Source organism: Aegilops tauschii, chromosome 7 (assembly GCF_002575655.3).
Source record: "Aegilops tauschii subsp. strangulata cultivar AL8/78 chromosome 7, Aet v6.0, whole genome shotgun sequence".
Taxonomy (NCBI): Eukaryota; Viridiplantae; Streptophyta; class Magnoliopsida; order Poales; family Poaceae; genus Aegilops; species Aegilops tauschii.
The window spans coordinates 465,866,880-465,884,353 of record NC_053041.3 but is presented as its reverse complement, the minus strand read 5'-3'; the positions used below and the strand labels follow the sequence as shown (position 1 = coordinate 465,884,353).

Below are 17,474 nucleotides of genomic sequence, written 5' to 3'. Positions count from 1 at the left end.
CGCTGCTAGCTCCCCACGCGCCGCAGCCCTGTCTCCATCCCATCCTCCCTCTCCCTCCCCACTCTCCCTCCCTTTCCCTTCCTCCCTCCTTGTGCAGAGCTCCGCCGCTGCTGCCTTCTTCTCCACAGGGCCAATGGCCTCCTCAGGCTCAACCTCCATGTCCAGGAGCTTTGCCAAGATCTCCGTGCCCTCCGCGCAGATCGAATTGATGCGGCGCGCCTTCATTAGTCCGCGCCATTGATGTCTTCCTTGCCTCCGGCCAGCCGCCATCTTGCCCTGATCTGTCGCTCCGGTGAGTGTCGACTACCCTTCCAATTTTCCTCGACAACCAGAGTTGGCCTCGAATCTCCTGCCACCTTCCCTCCGAGTTGCGCGCCGTTGAACCATCCTGACCGCGAGGCCATGTTCCGCCGGTCACCGTCATTGTGCTGGACGTCACTCCGGTCTTTCCCGTCATACCTGCTAGATGCGCGCAATGCTCGGAGGCCTCGCTTGACCGCAGGTTGCCCCTCCGCCTCTCTCCCGTGCGCCGCCGTGTTCGCCATCGTGCGTCCTCGCTCGGACCAGCGCCGGCGCCGCCCAATTTCTGCCGACCAAACCGCTGCCAGTGGCCCCACCACCACGTGGGGCTGTTAGATTAGGGTTAATCTTTTTTTGCGAGTTAGATTAGGATTAATCCATGATGTGGGTATTAATTAGTTAATTAATCTGTTAATGGCATATTAAATCAATCTAAAATAATCAATCCAAAATAACTAACCTATGACAAGTGGACCCATTCCCTTGTTGACCCAGTCAACTGCTGCCATTTGACCTTGATAGTGGGTCCTACATGTCGGTGACAAAAGGAGGCAAGGGCAAAATGTCCAGAAAACATCAAGTAAACGGTCAAACCCCTTTGACCTAACGGAAACGGAACAGAAGGGCAATTCTGTAAGGGGAACTAACGGCGGAGGGGCATTTTTGAGCAGGCTTTGGAATTAGGGGTAAATTTGAGTAGGTAGTTCGAGTTGGGGACAGAAATGCAAATGGCCCATTTTGTTTTTATCGACACCTCTCTCTCTCTCTCTCTAAGCATGTGGGCATGTTTTCGATATCGGTTTTTCGCTTGAGGACAAGCGAGGTCTAAACTTGGGGGAGTTGATACGTCCATTTTGCATCATGATTCCCTACTGTTATTTATAATGTTTTTATGAATAATAATGCTTTTTGAAGTATTTCTAATGCCTTTTCACTCATAATATGCAAGGTTTGCACAAAGAGGGGTTATGCCGGCAGCTGGAATTCTGGACCTGAAAAAGCTATGTCAGAGTTACCTATTCTGCACATCTCCAAATGAGCTGAAACTTCACGGAGAATTATTTTGGAATATTTAAGGAATATTGGAGGAAATAACTACCGGAGGGGGCCACCCTGGTGAGCACAAGACACCAGGGCGCGCCTGGGCCCCCAAGCGCGCCCTAGTGGGTTGTGCCCTCCTCGGCCCACCTCCGGTGCCCATCTTCTGGTATATAGGTCATTTTGACGTAGAAAAAAAATCAGGGGGGGACTTTCGGGATGAATCGCCGCCGTCTCGAGGCGGAACTTGGGAAGGAGCACTTTTGCCCTCCGGCGGAGCGATTCTGCCGGGGGAACTTCCCTCCCGGAGGGGGAAATCATCGTCATCACCAACAACCCTCTCATCTTTGGGAGGGCCATCTCGATCAACATCTTCAACATCACCATCTCCTCTCAAACCCTAGTTCATCTCTTGTGTTCAATCTTTGTATGGGAACCTCAGATTGGTACCTGTGGGTGACTAGTAGTGTTGGTTACATCTTGTAGTTGGTTACTATATGGTTTATTTGGTGGAAGATTATATGTTCAAATCCATTATGCTATTTAATACCCCTCTGATATTGAGCATGATTATCATTTATGAGTAGTTAATTTTGTTCTTGAGGTCACGGGAGAAGTCATGTTGCAAGTAATCATGTGAACTTGATATGTGTTCGATATTTTCATGATATGTATGTTGTGATTCCCTTAGTGGTGTCATGTGAACGTCGACTACATGGCACTTCACCATATTTGGGCCTAAGGGAATGCATTGTGGAGTAGTTATTAGATGATGGGTTGCTAGAGTGAAAGAAGCTCAAACCCTAGTTTATGCGCTACTTCGTAAAGGAACGATTTGGATCCAAAAGTTTAATGCTATGGTAAGATTTTATCTTAATACTTTTCTCGTAGTTGCGGATGCTTGCGAGGGGGTTAATCATAAGTAGGGGGTTTGTTCAAGTAAGAACAACACCTAAGCACCGGTCCACCCACATATCAAATTATCAAAGTAGCGAGCACGAATCAAATCAACATGATGAAAGTGACATGGTGAAATTCCCGTCCCTCAAGAACGCTTTGCTTATTATCAGAGACCGTTTTGGCCTGTCCTTTGCCTCAAAAGGATTGGGCTAACTTGCTGCACTTCTGTTACCATTACCGTTACTTGCTCGTTACAAATTATCTTGCTACCAAACTACCTGTTACCGACTATTTCAGTGCTTGCAGAAAATACCTTGCTGATAACCGCTTGTCATTTTTTTCTACTCCTCGTTGGGTTTGACACTCTTACTTATCGAAAGGACTATGATTGATCCCCTATACTTGTGGGTCATCACTCCTATGTCCGGGCCGTCTGACACCCCTCAAACTCGGAGGTAATGGAGGGCCTCGTTGGGTAGGCTTCTCTCTCTCTCCCTCCCTCCCTCCCTCCCTCTCTCTCTCCCTCTCTCTCTCTGTTGTTCAGGCCTTGTTCGGGTTGTCCGTCCAGACATATAAGGGGAAAGTGTGGGTTTGAGGGGGGCCGGATAGCCTGGACATATAGGGAGGAAATGGATGGCTTGGTTGGGTAGGCTCTTTTTTTCTCGCTCTTGTTTGAGCCTTACCCGGGCCGTCCACTCGGACTTACATGGGAGAGTGGGGAGCCTGGTAATAGATGCCTTGAATGGCAGCTGCCAATATCCCACTTCGTGATGTCCCATTTTTTTTGAAAAGGAGGAGTACACCCGGCCTCTGCATCTCTTGATGCACACAACCATATTATTAAAAAAATTCAAGTTACGTACAAGGTCTTAGAAAAAAGTGCGAATCTAATAATTTTTTTTGTCACAACTGGCAAAAATAGGATGACTAGACACATATGCTATTATTGGACCGCCATCCAAAGTGGTTATAAGTATCCAGTGCAGCCATCTCCCATCAGTTGCACCCAATATCCATAAGCTCCATGTGGTCTGCATGCCTGAGTAATGACCGCGTACGGATCCAAATAGATGGCCTGAAGATAACCTACAAAAAAATTATGATGATTTGTCTGTTAAAGGCAACATCATTCTGAACATTCCATATGGCCTAAAGTACAGTCCAACTTGAATATGTGCCGCTGTCTTAGACTCTATCCCGGTTAACCAAGCCCCAAATTAATGCAAAACCATAATGGGCGGCGGTACGTTATTCCATTTTACCCCAATTTCTACGAGAAGAGGGGAGACGTAATACTTCAACTTCAGTTTTTGAGTTAGGACTATTCATATACTCTTGTTCTTTTCTTAAGTTGAAAATTTGAGGGTTTTAGTGGCTAAATTGTTCTCTCATCTACAATCCTCAGTTTGCGTTGAGATTTTTTTTATTTTACGCTCTGCTTGGATTATCGTGCCGCTCGTATTTGACCGGTTTAAGATATAGACCTCGACACGTCGTTTTCCTTTCAGACGGAAACCAAGTGTTGACTGGCAATATCTATATCTATATCTATCGTAATAATAAAGCACAGACTGCTTCTGCCCGTTCACCGTCATTAAAAATGTCCTAAAAAGTTATAATATTTACCCCCACTGCCACCCGTAAGTGGCAAAAACGATTTGTTTTTTCCTTATGCTCGCCGCCCATCGTGTTTGGTTCATGTACACAACTATCACATCAAAATTAACAAGTGCACAAGCGTCCTACTAGCTTGAGCCTTCCTCTACCACCTGAGAGAGTGAGAGACCTTAGTTCGAGCTCTCCTTCTCCCTTTTTTTCTCCCTTTCCTCCTTGATTTCAGATTGGCGTAAGATAGAGCTGCTTGCCCAAGTGTCATCTTAGCAAATGGGCTGCACAGTGTTGCAATTACGGTGCAGCTACTTTCTTTTAATTTTTTCTCTTTTTTTGGCAGATTCAAGTACTTTTCAAAACATTCATACTTTCAAAACCTAACTTCAAATTTAAAATGTTATATATGGAAATCGCTCAGAAAAATGTATAGATTCCAAATATGATATTATCTTGCATGTTAATTATATCTAAAATTATGTTTATGTTGCAACCTTAATTGATACTCCCTCTATAAACTAATATAAGAGCGTTTAGATCACTAAACTAGTGATCTAAATGCTCTTATATTAGTTTACAGAGGGAGTACTTTTCTTTATATGGGGTAGATTTCAAATATGTTATTATCTTGCATGTTAATTATTTCTAGAATTATGTTTATGTTGCACCCTTAGTACTTTTATTTGAATGGGGATTATTGAAAATGCATATTCGTTATGCATGTCTATACCGATTGATTGTTTTCGATATCTAATATGTTTGCAACCACATTAAGTCTTGACTTGGATTACAGTTGCAAACATATATATCAACAAAACAAAAATATGCTCTTATGTGCATGCTATCATTGAATACTAAAGTGTGCTTTGCTATTTCCGGCCTAATGCACTGTTTGTTGAATATCACTGAGGAGGAACGTAGCAAAGACATGAATTGATACTGGCAGCTAGGTTTTTTGTTGTCTAATAAATTGGACACAACTTCAGTACACTTAAAAAATCGTCCAATCCTTTATGTTTGTGTACAACACCACTTATCACGTTGTTTCTTGTATCGTATAGTGATTTCAAGTGATTTGCTGATGTTGTCGAGTGTGTATGAGGGGTGATTTTTTTTTTCTCCCATGGCAACGTAGGGGCATGTTTGGCATGTTTGCTAGTACACCTATAAAATAAATAGCGTATAAACTTGCACCCATCCTAAGCGGGCGTTAGTGTACTAGTATATGGGCGTGAGATGGAGAATGGCGTTTTGGAGGCCGAGCTCCATGGAGGCTTTTATTTTTGAAAAATTCAAATTCAAACTTTTATGTTTCAAAAAAAATCTGAAAAAAATATGCGCGTATGTAAGGATGTAACTCAAATGTGTGTAAAATTACATAATGAAATACGTTGAAATGCGACCTGAGCAAAAAAAAGACAAATTCATGGCCTGAAAGGATGAATAGTATCATGCGTTAAATAGCGCCATATTTGTCTTTTTTGCACATCCCTCATTTCAACGTATTTTGCCCTGAAAATTTACACACATGTGTGTTATGCCTTCATGTATATATGTACTTTTTCAGATTTTTTTGAAATGTAAAAATATGAATTTCAATGAAATTTGAATTTTGAATTTGAAGGCCTCCAGTGAGGTCGGTCAGCAAAGGCAGTTTCCGCGTGAGATGTTCTTTTAATAGCCCGGTGGACATTATCACATGCAAACAAACTGCCAAATGTGGAGTAAACTGTAAACTGGGAGGCACAGTGATGCGTCGCAGGAGCAAACTAATAACCGAGAAATTTCCCATTCAAGTTCCCCAGAATGAGCTACAACGTCATCTGAAACTGTACATGAAACCCCTAACCAAAGCTAGCTAGGCAATTATCAAAATCCTACTCCTTTTCCTTTCTCATATCATCTCCTGATCTCCCTCCATTTCCCTTCTTGCAGAAGATGCGCCACTGAATCCACCGCGGCAGTGCCCTCGTCAGGCTTCCTGGCTGCCCGGCTTGATGAGCGGCTGCTGCGACGTCTTGGCCCACTCCTCCGGCGGGCTCTTCACCTCCTTGAGGAAGGCCACCACCTCCTTCATGGTCGGCCGCTCCGCCGGCGCAGGGTTCACGCAGAAGATGGCGATGCCCAGCGTCTGCAGCATCTCCTGGACCAGCTGGTCCGGCATGCCACGCAGCTTGGGGTCCAGGATGTTCACCGCCGGCTCGTAGCTCCCCATCTTCTTCTTGGCCCACTCCACGATGTGGAGGCTGTCGCTGACCATCGGCTCGATGGCGCTGCGCCCGCTCAGGATCTCCAGGAGCACCACGCCGTAGCTGTACACGTCGCTCTTCTCGGTGATGTTCGCGGTGTAGCCGTACTCTGAAATGGGAAGGCAAACGTCAAACCATTGTGCCATGAAACTGAAATCATCTTTTATTTTATTTAGTACAGTTAGTAGAACAATAATTGTAGTTTGTAATGCTTCATTTCAGTATAAATTACGCAAATCAACACAGTGATGCGCTAAGCATTGGAATCAACAGCATGGAGTCAACGTGCTTCAGTGAAGAAGGATGCTTGTGATGTGAGAAACTCTAGCAGTACTACTAAGTAAGGACAATGTCAGTTAATACCTAGTCACCCGCTTAAACTACAAGCAATCAGACATGGTCATGGATGAAGAACCATGTTAAGCTTACTAGAAGCAACCACAGGTCAAAGGTTCTTGCTTAGGTAGCAGCACTACCCAAATAATTCACGGAGCTGTGGGATCAATTGGTGAATGAATGAACACACTATCTGTCTAAAGTTCTAAATGCTGAAGATAGTAAGAAAAATATCTGTCAATTGGTGAATGAATGCACACTATAAGAGGAGATAAACACAAGTTAGTGCCTTAGTGGAAGTGACTTGCCTGGAGCAATGTATCCGTAAGAACCGGCGATGCGCGACATGGCATGATGATAGTTGGGGGAGTTCATTAGCTTGGCCAGCCCAAAGTCAGCCAAGTAGGCCTCATACTTGGAGTCGAGCAGAATGTTGTTGCACTTGACATCCCGGTGGAGTATCGCCGGGACGCAGTCATGGTGCAGATAGGACAGCCCCTGCGCCGCGCCGACGGCGATCTTGTACCGTGTGTCCCAGTCCAGGCTCCTGTTCTCGCCGAGGAGCTCCTGCAGGTTACCATTGGGGACGTAGTTGTAGAGCAAGAGCTTGACAGACTTGTTCGAGCAGTAACCAAGCAGCTTGACAATGTTCCGGTGCCTGATGTGACCCAATATCTGAATCTCAGCAGCGAAAGCGTCGATCGGCTCCTCCTTGGTCGTCTTCCAGAGCTTCTTCACCGCGATGATGTCGCCGTTGGGCATCTCAGCTCTGTACACGACTCCTGAGCAGCCTTTGCCGATCACATTCTCATCCTTGAGGCACTCCAAGATGTTGTCCACGCAGAAGTTGAGCTTCTGGAATGGCGTGAACGTCCACGGGTACGAGAAGTCGTTGCCGCCGGCGGCCGACAGGCTCGCCTTCTTCTCACCCTCGAGCCTCCTGCTTCTGTTGAACAGTATCCAGACCACGACAAGCAGCAGAGTGATCGAGCCTAAAACGGCGCAGACAAGGATCACGGTCCTGACGGTCTTCAGAGTGGTCCGACGAACCATGTCTGACGCACAAATGTGCCCGTCATAGGACTCACACAGGCTGGGATTGCCGGTGTAGGAGTTTGACGACAGCGTCTTGAAGAACGGCGTCACCGGGATGGCGCCGGAGAAGTTGTTGTATGAGATGTTGAGGGACGTCAGGCTGGTGAGCGCCCCGAGCACCGAGATGCTGCCGTACAGGCCATTGCTCGACAGGTCGAGCGACTGCAGCTGCGTCAGGCCGGACATCTCCTCCGGCAGCTCGCCGGCGAACCTGTTCCCGCTCAGGTCCAGGCTGATGCTGAGGCTTGACAGCGCGCCGATCTCCGGCGGTATCGGGCCGGAGAAGCTGTTGTTGCTCAGGTCCAGCATGGTCAGCTTCTGCAGGTTCTGAATCGACTTGGGCAGTGGCCCAGAGAGCATGTTCCTGCTGAGGATGAGCTTGTTGAGGTAGCTGAAGTTGCCGAAGCTCGCCGGCATCTCGCCCGTGAGGTTGTTCATGCTGAGGTCAAGCTGCTCCAGGTTCATGAGCGCCCCGAACTGCGGAGGGATGGACCCCGTGAAGCTGTTGTTGTGCACGTCGAGCAGCTCCAGCACCGTGATGTTGGCCAGCTCGGCGGGGAGGTGCCCGGTGAACCTGTTCGAGTACAGGTCCAGGAACACCAGGTTCTGCAGCTTGCCGATCTCCCTGGGAATCTCGCCGGCGAGCAGGTTCTCGCCGAGCCGGAGCCGGACCAGTGACACGCAGTCGGCCACGCTTGGAGGGAGCGGCCCCGACAGCGCGTTGCCGAGCAGGAGCAGCTTGCTGAGCTTCTGGAGTCCGAAGACCTCGTCGGGGATGCCGCCGGTGAGCCGGTTCTTGGACAGGTCCAGCGCGTACAGCTCGGTGCAGTCGCCCAGCGACGGCGGTATCGAGCCGGACAGCGCATTGCCCCAGAGGAACAACACCTGCAGCGCCTTGAGCTCCCCGAGCTGCGCCGGTATCTCCCCGGAGAGGCCGTTCTTGTCGAGCTGCAGGGCGGTGAGGCTGCTGCAGTTGCTCAGCACCGCCGGTATGCGCCCCGTGAGCTGGTTGTCCGATAGGTGCAGCTGCTCGAGCGCGCCGAGACGCCCGAGCGCCCCGGGCACCTGGCCTGAGAGCCGGTTGCCCGACAGGTCGAGCACCACCAATGCCGAGCAGTTGGAGAGCTCCGGCGGGATCTTCCCGGACAGGGCATTGCCCCAGAGCAGCAGGCTGGTGATCTTCTGCAGCCTTCCGAGCTCGGGCGGTATCGGCCCGGAGAGCTTGTTCATGTGGAGGTAGAGGTTGCGCAGCTCGACGCACCCGCCGAGCGCCGCCGGCACGGGGCCGGACAAGCCGGTGTCGTACAATGCCAGCGTTTGGAGGTTGACGAGGTTGCCGAGCTCCTCCGGGATGGGGCCAGATAGCCCGGTGGCCGCGCCGCCGAAGACGGTGAGGTTGGAGAGCGCGCCGAGGGAGGACGGAATAAGGCCCGACAGCCCCGGGTTGCCCCCAACGCGGAGCTGCTGGAGCGCGGTGAGCGCGCCCAAGGACGCCGGGATGGTGCCGTTGAAGAGGTTGTCCTGGATGCAGAGCACCTCGAGCGCGGAGAGGTTGGCGAGGGAGCGCGGGATGGCACCCGTGAAGCGGTTGGAGTTGAGGAACAGGTACTGGAGCCCCGACAGCGCGCCGAGCTCGCCGGGTATGGCGCCGTAGAGCGCGTTCGACGAGAGGTCCAGCACGCGGAGGGCCGCGAGGGACGCGTAGGACGGCGGGATGGTCCCGGAGATGTTGCAGGTGGAGAGGTTGAGCAGCTGGAGCGAGGAGAGCGAGGCGAGCGGCGGCGGGAGGGTGGAGAGGTTGAGGAAGGTGTTGGGCAGAGAGAGCGACACCACCCGGCTCTGCGGCGAGCAGGTGACCCCCTGCCACGAGCACGGCGTCGCGGCCGACGGGTCCCAGGACGGCAGCACCGGCGACGGCGCCGTCGGGAGCAAAGACAGCAGCGCCTTGCCGTCCGGGGACAGCGCCGCGGCCGGCCGGAGCACCAGCGCGGTCACCAAGAGCGCCGCCACCAAGAACCGGGCGCGCCGGTGCGCCATTCTGATCCCGGCGATCAAGAAACTCGCCGAAAAAGAAAAAGGAAACGAACGTTCCTTTCCCACCTATCCGATCAGCAGCGGCACGGCGAGCTCACCGCCGCATGGGACCGGAGATGGGGCGACGAGTAGGAGATGGGGGATGGTGAGGCATGTGGGAGTGGAGTGCGAGGAGGAGGAGGCGGGGCAGTGACCAGTGAGGTGGCGGGGGAGCTTTGCTTTGAGCTGGTGGTTGCTTGAGCCGCACCCAAGACGCATATGGAGGAGGAGGCCGGGAGCGGAGACGCTGCTCCCTGTCTGGCTCTCTTGGGCTCTTTTGAACACACGCACGCGCGCACACACACACTCTCTCTCTCTCTCCTCGGCTGCGTGTGTGGTTGTATTTTTATCTTTGGGTTAGCTTAAACCCTTAGAATCGGGGTTAGTGGTAGTAAAACCTCGCTTCTCCTGGTCTTATCTGCGCTCCTTGGGAGCGGCGAGTAGTTAATGGTGGCTACGGGTGGTCTCCTCCACTAGGTCGGGGGCTAAAGCTAGCTGGTAATGTAATGTCACTGCTGCTGAGTGCACTTGTTTAACAGCAATTTTGGTCTCGTCTTGCTTGCCTCTAGCAATAGCAACAAGCATTTGTTTTCTTGCACTCACTGTTGAAGAAAAACTGAGCTCAAATGCATTTTGTGAGCAGTAATAAAAAAAACTGAGATTTAACCAATCAAGTGATATACTCCCTCCGTTTTTATTTACTCTGCATATTAAATTTGACTGAAGTCAAACTTCGTAAAGTTTGACCAAGTTTATCGAAAACGATATAAACATTTATACCATAACAGATATATATGATGCGAAAGTACATTCAATAATGAATCTAATGATATTAATTTGTTATTGTGTGTCTTAATATTTTGGTTTATAATCTGTCAAAGTTTACGAACCTTGACTTTGACCAAAGCTAATACGTAGACTAAATAAAAACGGAGGGACTACTAGCATATAAGAGGGGGCAAACTAAAAAAGTGTACGAACTTCCATGCAAGATCAAATGAATATAACGTCGACTGAGACACAATGAAGTTTCAATCGACTGGGACTTATCAAAACTGTAATAAAAAATTAAAAATCAAAATCATTTTTGACAACTAACATTTCTTGTTTCTAATGGTTCAGACAGAAATATCAATCACATTTGTCCTTCACAAAATGGGAAAATACTGCATGAAAATCCACATTCAGTGAAAACCACGACGAAATGATGTTTTATTGCCATGCGAAGTTTCAGACTCAAATATGAGATATTAAGAGTGTGATGTTTAATTGCCATGCGAAGTTTCAGACTCAAATATGTGAGCTATAAAAATAACAAAATTAGCATTGAATAGTTCCAAAAAGTAATGTCACTATTCATTGCTAAATTTGTTTTTTACATAGCTCACATCTTGTAATGTGTTTGAACCTGAAACTTCGCATGGCAATATAACATCACACTTCTTAACAACTTGTATTTTTTTTCATTTTTTTCAAAACTTTCAACCATAGTTTCCACGAAGTTTTTATCAAACGTTGGTTCCTACATGATATTCTCCCTTATAAAGTACTCGTGTATAACATTTTCATTTTTCTTATTTTCCTAAGACATATTTTATTAGACTGTCATGAGGGTGCATTTGAGCTCAGGGTTAGAAACTCCATGTCTTGTCAGTAGCCCTACATTTCGGCGTAATGTAACCCTCCCAGAAAAGGAAGAGGCGATGAAGAAAACACGCGCCTCCTAGACTTCGGTGGTTCAGCCTGGCGACGGTGGCGCTACAGCATCGTTCTTTTCTGAAGGTTTTACTGTTGGAGAACATTTCCCACCAAACTTGTGATTTCAATGCATGATTGCTGTGGATATGGTTGTTAAAATAACTTGTTAATCATCGGTTTGATCGCTTCTAAAAAACTTTTACTGTATCAATGCATAACATCATGACTTTGTTATTTGCTGGTGTGATTCTCTATGTGTTATTGTTGGTTGTTTGCATTATAACTATACAAAAGTCGGACGTGTGCTCATTCTATTTTGTACCCCACTGGTACTTCATTTTAAGTTAGTAAATTCACTTTTATATTTATTTAAAAAGGTAGTAAATCAGTTGGATTGGTATAAGCAAAAGAAGACGAACCCTTTGGTGGCCCAAATTCTTCCCCGTTTTCCATGGAAAATACTGCTTCTTTTCTAGGTATATAAACCGGTTCATTCAACGGTGCCCCAAAAATACTTTGTGCTCTCTCAAAATGCTGCTCCTCCCGCGTGTACGGGAGATCACTACGTACTACCGTGACAAGCATGTGCGAACCGCGCTAGTGACAAGGGCCGTGTGGGATTGCGTCGGGACAAATAAAACGCATCCGGCCTATACCTATACCTCGGACTGGGAGCCGCGCCACGTGAGGACGACACAGCGCCGCGGCGCGCTCTCTTGTCCCGTCTCCTCATCATCCTCCTGCTCCGGCCCGGCGAAACGATGGCTCCTTTTAACGAAAGTTTTTCTCCTCATGACCAAACGTCCTTTCGATCGCTAGTACTACGTATAGCACGGGTCAAAGAAAGAAAGAAACGGCGTTGCTTGGCTGTCACGGGTTATTATTGGCAATCATCGGTTGTTTGGTTTGGTTTGGCCACGCAAAACATGGAGTGCTGATGCTGCTGGGTGTTGTTTTTGGCGGTGTTCTGGTACCGCTGCTGAGTACAAGAACGGCCCCGGGAAATAGGGGTCGTATCGGCGGAGCTGCATACAACTACTAGGACTAGGAGCATACCCGCAAAAAAAGAAGAAGAAGAGAACTAGTACTACTAGCATTGCAATGGTCGCCTGCGCGAATGCACAAAAGAAATTTGGATATTAGTACTCCGTATTCTGCTGAAATATACTACTACTAGCCAAGTGGGCCACTTGACACTCAAGTTCCCAAATTGATCTTCTCTGTTCTCGCAAAAAAAGAAAAAGATCTTCTCTGAGCTGATAACGTAGAATTCTAATAATTGCAGAATAAACAATACTATTGCATAGTATAGGGGAAAAAAGAAGTACAAGAACATAAAAAGAGACGGCTGCCACCCCCTCCTTCCTAACACGTCACCACCAACCCTCCCCCGCCTTCACTCATCCCATCCCTCCTCTCCCGGTGGTGGTCGCTCACCCCCCTCCTCGTGTGCGGCGGCGGGGGGGGGGGGGGGGGGGGGGTGGTTCCGATGGAGCAACGATATCAGGCTGTCGTCCTATTGGGTCGTGGTAGCGAGTGCCTGGCCGATGGCAGCTCTTCGGCCATGTGGTCATCGGGGCATCGCTTGGCTGTTGTGCCATGCGGTGGTGCTTCGGCGCCGCTGAGCTCCTCTCTTAGATCGTTCATGGAGGCATGTCGTACTTGTTAGATCAGATGCGTGCTAGGCAATGCTCCTCTTGTTTGCCAACGGAGGTGGTGGTGCTTTCACCCATTGAAAGTGGTAGGAGTGGTGGCTCTCTCTCCTTCATGTGGTCTTTGGGTGGTGGTGGTGCGGCATGGAGGCTTTGTGTCGGTGCTGCTGGCATGCAGACAATGTGCCTACAAGTGAAACCGGGTCGCTGGATCACGGTGGGGCATCCCTCCCCCCTTTCCTGACAATTCGAGGCTGGCCAAGGGGGTAAGGATGTCAATTTTACCCATGGACATGGATCCCCATGGATATCCGACCCGTATGGACAGGGTTTGGATATGCTTTTGCGCCCATGGGCGGCGCCCAAACCCGACCCGATTACTCATGGGTAGGCCATGGACATAATCTTGTACCCATGGATATACCCAAACCCGATCGGATAGTCCGACTTAATGCGCAATACGTATTATGTTATCCCTACTGATACGTTTCCAACGTATCTATAATTTTTAAAGTATTCATGTCATGTTTACAACAATTTTATATAGTTTTGGTATGATTTGAACGGAACTAACCCGGACTTACGTTGTTTTCAGCAGAACTACCGTGGTGTAGTATTTTGTGCAGAAATAGAAGTTCTCGGAATGGGCTGAAAAATTACAGTGTTTTTTTATAGACCAGAAGAGACCCACGAAGCACCGAAACCAGACAAGAAGAGCCACGAGGGCACGAAAAGCCTGGGGGCGCCCCCCTAGGGCGCGCCCCCTGAGCTTGTTGCTCCCTCGTGGGCCCCTTGGTGTGAGATCGACGCCAAAAATTCCTATAAATACCCCAACCCCCGAAAAGAATCCTAGATGAGAAGTACCGCCACCGCAAGCCTCTGTATCCATGAAAACTCAATCGGGACCCGTTCCGACACCTTTCAGGAGGGGGAAATCATCATCGGAGGTCATCTTCGTCATCCCGGCGCCCACCATGATGAGGAGGGAGTAGTTCACCCTCGGGGCTGAGGGTATGTGCTAGTACCTATGTGTTTGATTCTCTCTCTCTCTCTCTCTCTCTCTCTCTCGTGTTCTTGATTTGACACGATATTGATGTACCGCAAGCTTTCTTAATATAGTTGGATCATATGATGTTTTCCCCCTCTCTACCTTGTTGTGATGAATTGAGTTTTACCTTTGAGGTTTCACTATTATCGGATTCAATACTTGTTGGATTTGAGAACACTTGATGTATGTCTTGCATATGAATATCCGTGGTGAAATTGGGGTATTATATTGATTCACTTGATATATGTTTTGACATTCAACTCACGGATTCCCGAGGTAACATTGGGGTAGTCTATGCATAGAGGTTGAAGCACGTTTTCGTCCTACTTTCTCTGGTAGAAATCTTGGGGCACTCTTTGAAGTTCTTTGTGTTGGATTGAATATTATGAATCTGAAGTTGTTTGATGCATATCGTATAATCCACTCACAGATACTTGTGGTGACATTGGAGTATTTGACATTAGAGTTGGTTGATGTGCATCATATGGTGTTATTTTAGTATGAACTCTAGGGTTGTTTGTGACACTTATATGAATAGCTTAATAGATTGATCGAAAAGAATAATTTTAAGGTGGTTTGGTACCCTACAAACAATTTCATCTTATGCTCTCCGCTAGATAAGAACTTTGGAGTGACTCTTTGTCGCACGTTGAGGGATTGTTTATGTTAGCACTGTTGAGATATTGCACTAGTGAAAGTATGAACCATAGGCCTTGCTTCTAAGCATTGCAATATCGTTTGTGTTCCGTTCTATCACTTGCTACCATGCTGTTTTTATATTTTCAGATTGCAAAAACCCATATCTACTATCCATACTACACTTGTATCTCCATCTCTTTGCCGAACTAGTGCACCTATACAATTTGCCATTGTATTCCGTGTGTTGGGGACACAAGAGATTTCTTGTATTTGGTTGCAGGGTTGTTTGAGAGAGACCAGCTTCATCCTACGCCTCCCATGGATTGATAAACCTTAGGTCATCCGCTTGAGGGAAATTTTCTACTGTCCTACAAAACGGTGCGCTTGGAGGCCCAATACGAGTGTACAAGAACAAGCTGTGTAGTAGACATCACCTACCCTAGAATCACATGTCCCACTTTAATTTTACCCATTATTATCTAAAACATGCAACACAAATTGCACAATCCACACCCTAACTTTTATTAGTTGACATTCAATCCCTGCCTTAATATTACTTTAGCCCCCTTCTCATCCTTTTTATCTCATTGTTAAATGACTCATCATTAAGTATGAGCCATTTCTCCTCTTCTTACTCCTCCTGCATCCCGAGAGATGGTCGGCGCTATTAGCCGCTATCTCCATGTATGGTGGAGCACTGCAACAACTAGCACCACTGGCCTACGACAACACAACTCCGTATCCCCTCAACCCCTCTGTATCTGCTTTTTCACACAAGCATTGACACATGGGTGGAACAACTTATGTGCACATTGTGTTATGTCTTATGTATATGTCTAGAGAGGACCCGATGGATATCCAGGGTTTGGACATGGACACATTTTTTCGCCCATGGGTTTTTTCATGGTGGGCAGAGAATGTCTTCATGGATATGGATATGGATTTGATATTTTTTAACCCGACCCATTGCCATCCTTACAAGGGGGACATACATGAGTAATTCCATTGGTGGCCTAGGTTGCGATCTACCGTTGGCACCGCTGTTGAATCATCCAAAGTAGTTGGTGGTGGGGCTTTTGGAAATTTTACCATCAAGATGGTGATTGGAGCCACTCCATACCCGGGGTGAAAACCCACATTTTGGTCTTAATTTTTTGGACCCGACAACATAAACTCGTGTCGTCTCCTTGTTGAAGGTGTTTGTATTCATGTTGATGTTGTAGCCTTCGTTTTCTGGATCCATCATTCATGATGAAAATATTTGTCGTGCTTTCAAATTAGACTTGAAGACATTGACTTAAATATGTGTACTACCTTTTTAAGGCATTGCACAAATGATGACTTATTCATATGAGTTTTTCTGTCACTTTAAATGGACCAAACTTGCTAGCATTTCCGTCCCTCCATTTGCTGGATGTTTTGAGTTCATTGCATCACATATTATTTAGTAACATGTATGTGTGCACCTACAAATGTAGAGGCTGGGATCCGGAGAGGTTTAATGTCTACGATAAGAGTGTTATTCCCAAAGAGAATGCAGTGTATTTATTTATTTGCATTATTTTCATATATTACATGTGAGCAAGACTGTATTGTGTTGTTTGTAATTTTCGTAGGAGTGATAGTCCCACATTTGAGTATGAGTACATTTATGTTTGTCGCACTTTTGTGAATAAGATTGAAGATTGAGGAGTGAACTCATCAGTCGTCACCAATCTAAAAGTCATGTGCCCATCCTCGTAACTAAAGGTGAGGCAGCTGACGTGTGGTGTCCATGGTGGTTGTGCTCGACAGCCAACCGGATCTTGGATTGGCGGTGGTAGCACGGAGGGCCTGGTGGATGAATTGACTATTGATACGTCTCCAACGTCTCTATAATTTTTGATTGTTCCATGCTATATTATATTCTGTTTTGGATGTTTAATGGGCTTTATTATACACTTTTATATTATTTTTGGGACTAACCTATTAACCGGAGGCCCAACCCAAATTGCTGTTTTTGCCTATTTCAGTGTTTCGCAGAAAAAGAATATCAAACGGAGTCCAAACGGAATGAAACCTTCGGGAACGTGATTTTCGGAACAAACGTGATCCAGAGGACTTGGAGTCTACGTCAAGAAATCAACGAGGAGAGCACGAGGCAGGGGGCGCGCCCACCCCCCTAGGCGCGCCCTCCACCCTCGTGGGGCCCATGTTGCTACACCGACGTACTTCTTCCTCCTATATATACCTACCTACCCCCAAACCATCAGAGGCATCCACGAAAACCTAATTCCACCGCCGCAACCTTCTGTACCCGTGAGATCCCATCTTGGGGCCTTTTCCGGCGTCCTGCCGGAGGGGGCATTGACCACGGAGGGCTTCTACATCAACACCATAGCCTCTCCGATGATGTGTGAGTAGTTTACCTCAGACCTTCGGGTCCATAGTTATTAGCTAGATGGCTTCTTCTCTCTCTTTGGATCTCAATACAAAGTTCTCCACGATTCTCGTGGAGATCTATTCGATGTAATCTTCTTTTGCGGTGTGTTTGTCGGGACCAATGAATTGTGGGTTTATGATCAAGTTTATCTATGAACAATATTTGAATCTTCTCTGAATTCTTTTATGTATGATTGGTTATCTTTGCAAGTCTCTTCAAATTATCCGTTTGGTTTGGCCTACTAGATTGATCTTTCTTGCAATGGAGAAGTGCTTAGCTTTGGGTTCAATCATACGGTGTCCTTTCCCAGTGACAGCAGGGGCAGCAAGGCACGTATTGTATTGTTGCCATCGAGGATAACAAGATGGGGTTTATATCATATTGCATGAGTTTATCCCTCTACATCATGTCATCTT

The 17,474-nt window shown here is 47.3% G+C and overlaps 1 protein-coding gene across 1 annotated transcript; it reads right to left on the bottom strand.

Moving 5' to 3' along the window:
• Positions 1–5,607: 5,607 nt before the first annotated feature.
• On the bottom strand, positions 5,608–10,105 carry LOC109763628 (uncharacterized). The gene is made up of 2 exons (XM_020322471.4): positions 6,740–10,105; positions 5,608–6,204 (listed from the first exon to the last, which is right to left on the bottom strand). Exons 1-2 carry the CDS (start codon positions 9,561–9,563, stop codon positions 5,819–5,821), a joined length of 3,210 nt encoding a protein of 1,069 aa, XP_020178060.1. The 5' UTR covers positions 9,564–10,105; the 3' UTR covers positions 5,608–5,818.
• Positions 10,106–17,474: the final 7,369 nt, after the last annotated feature.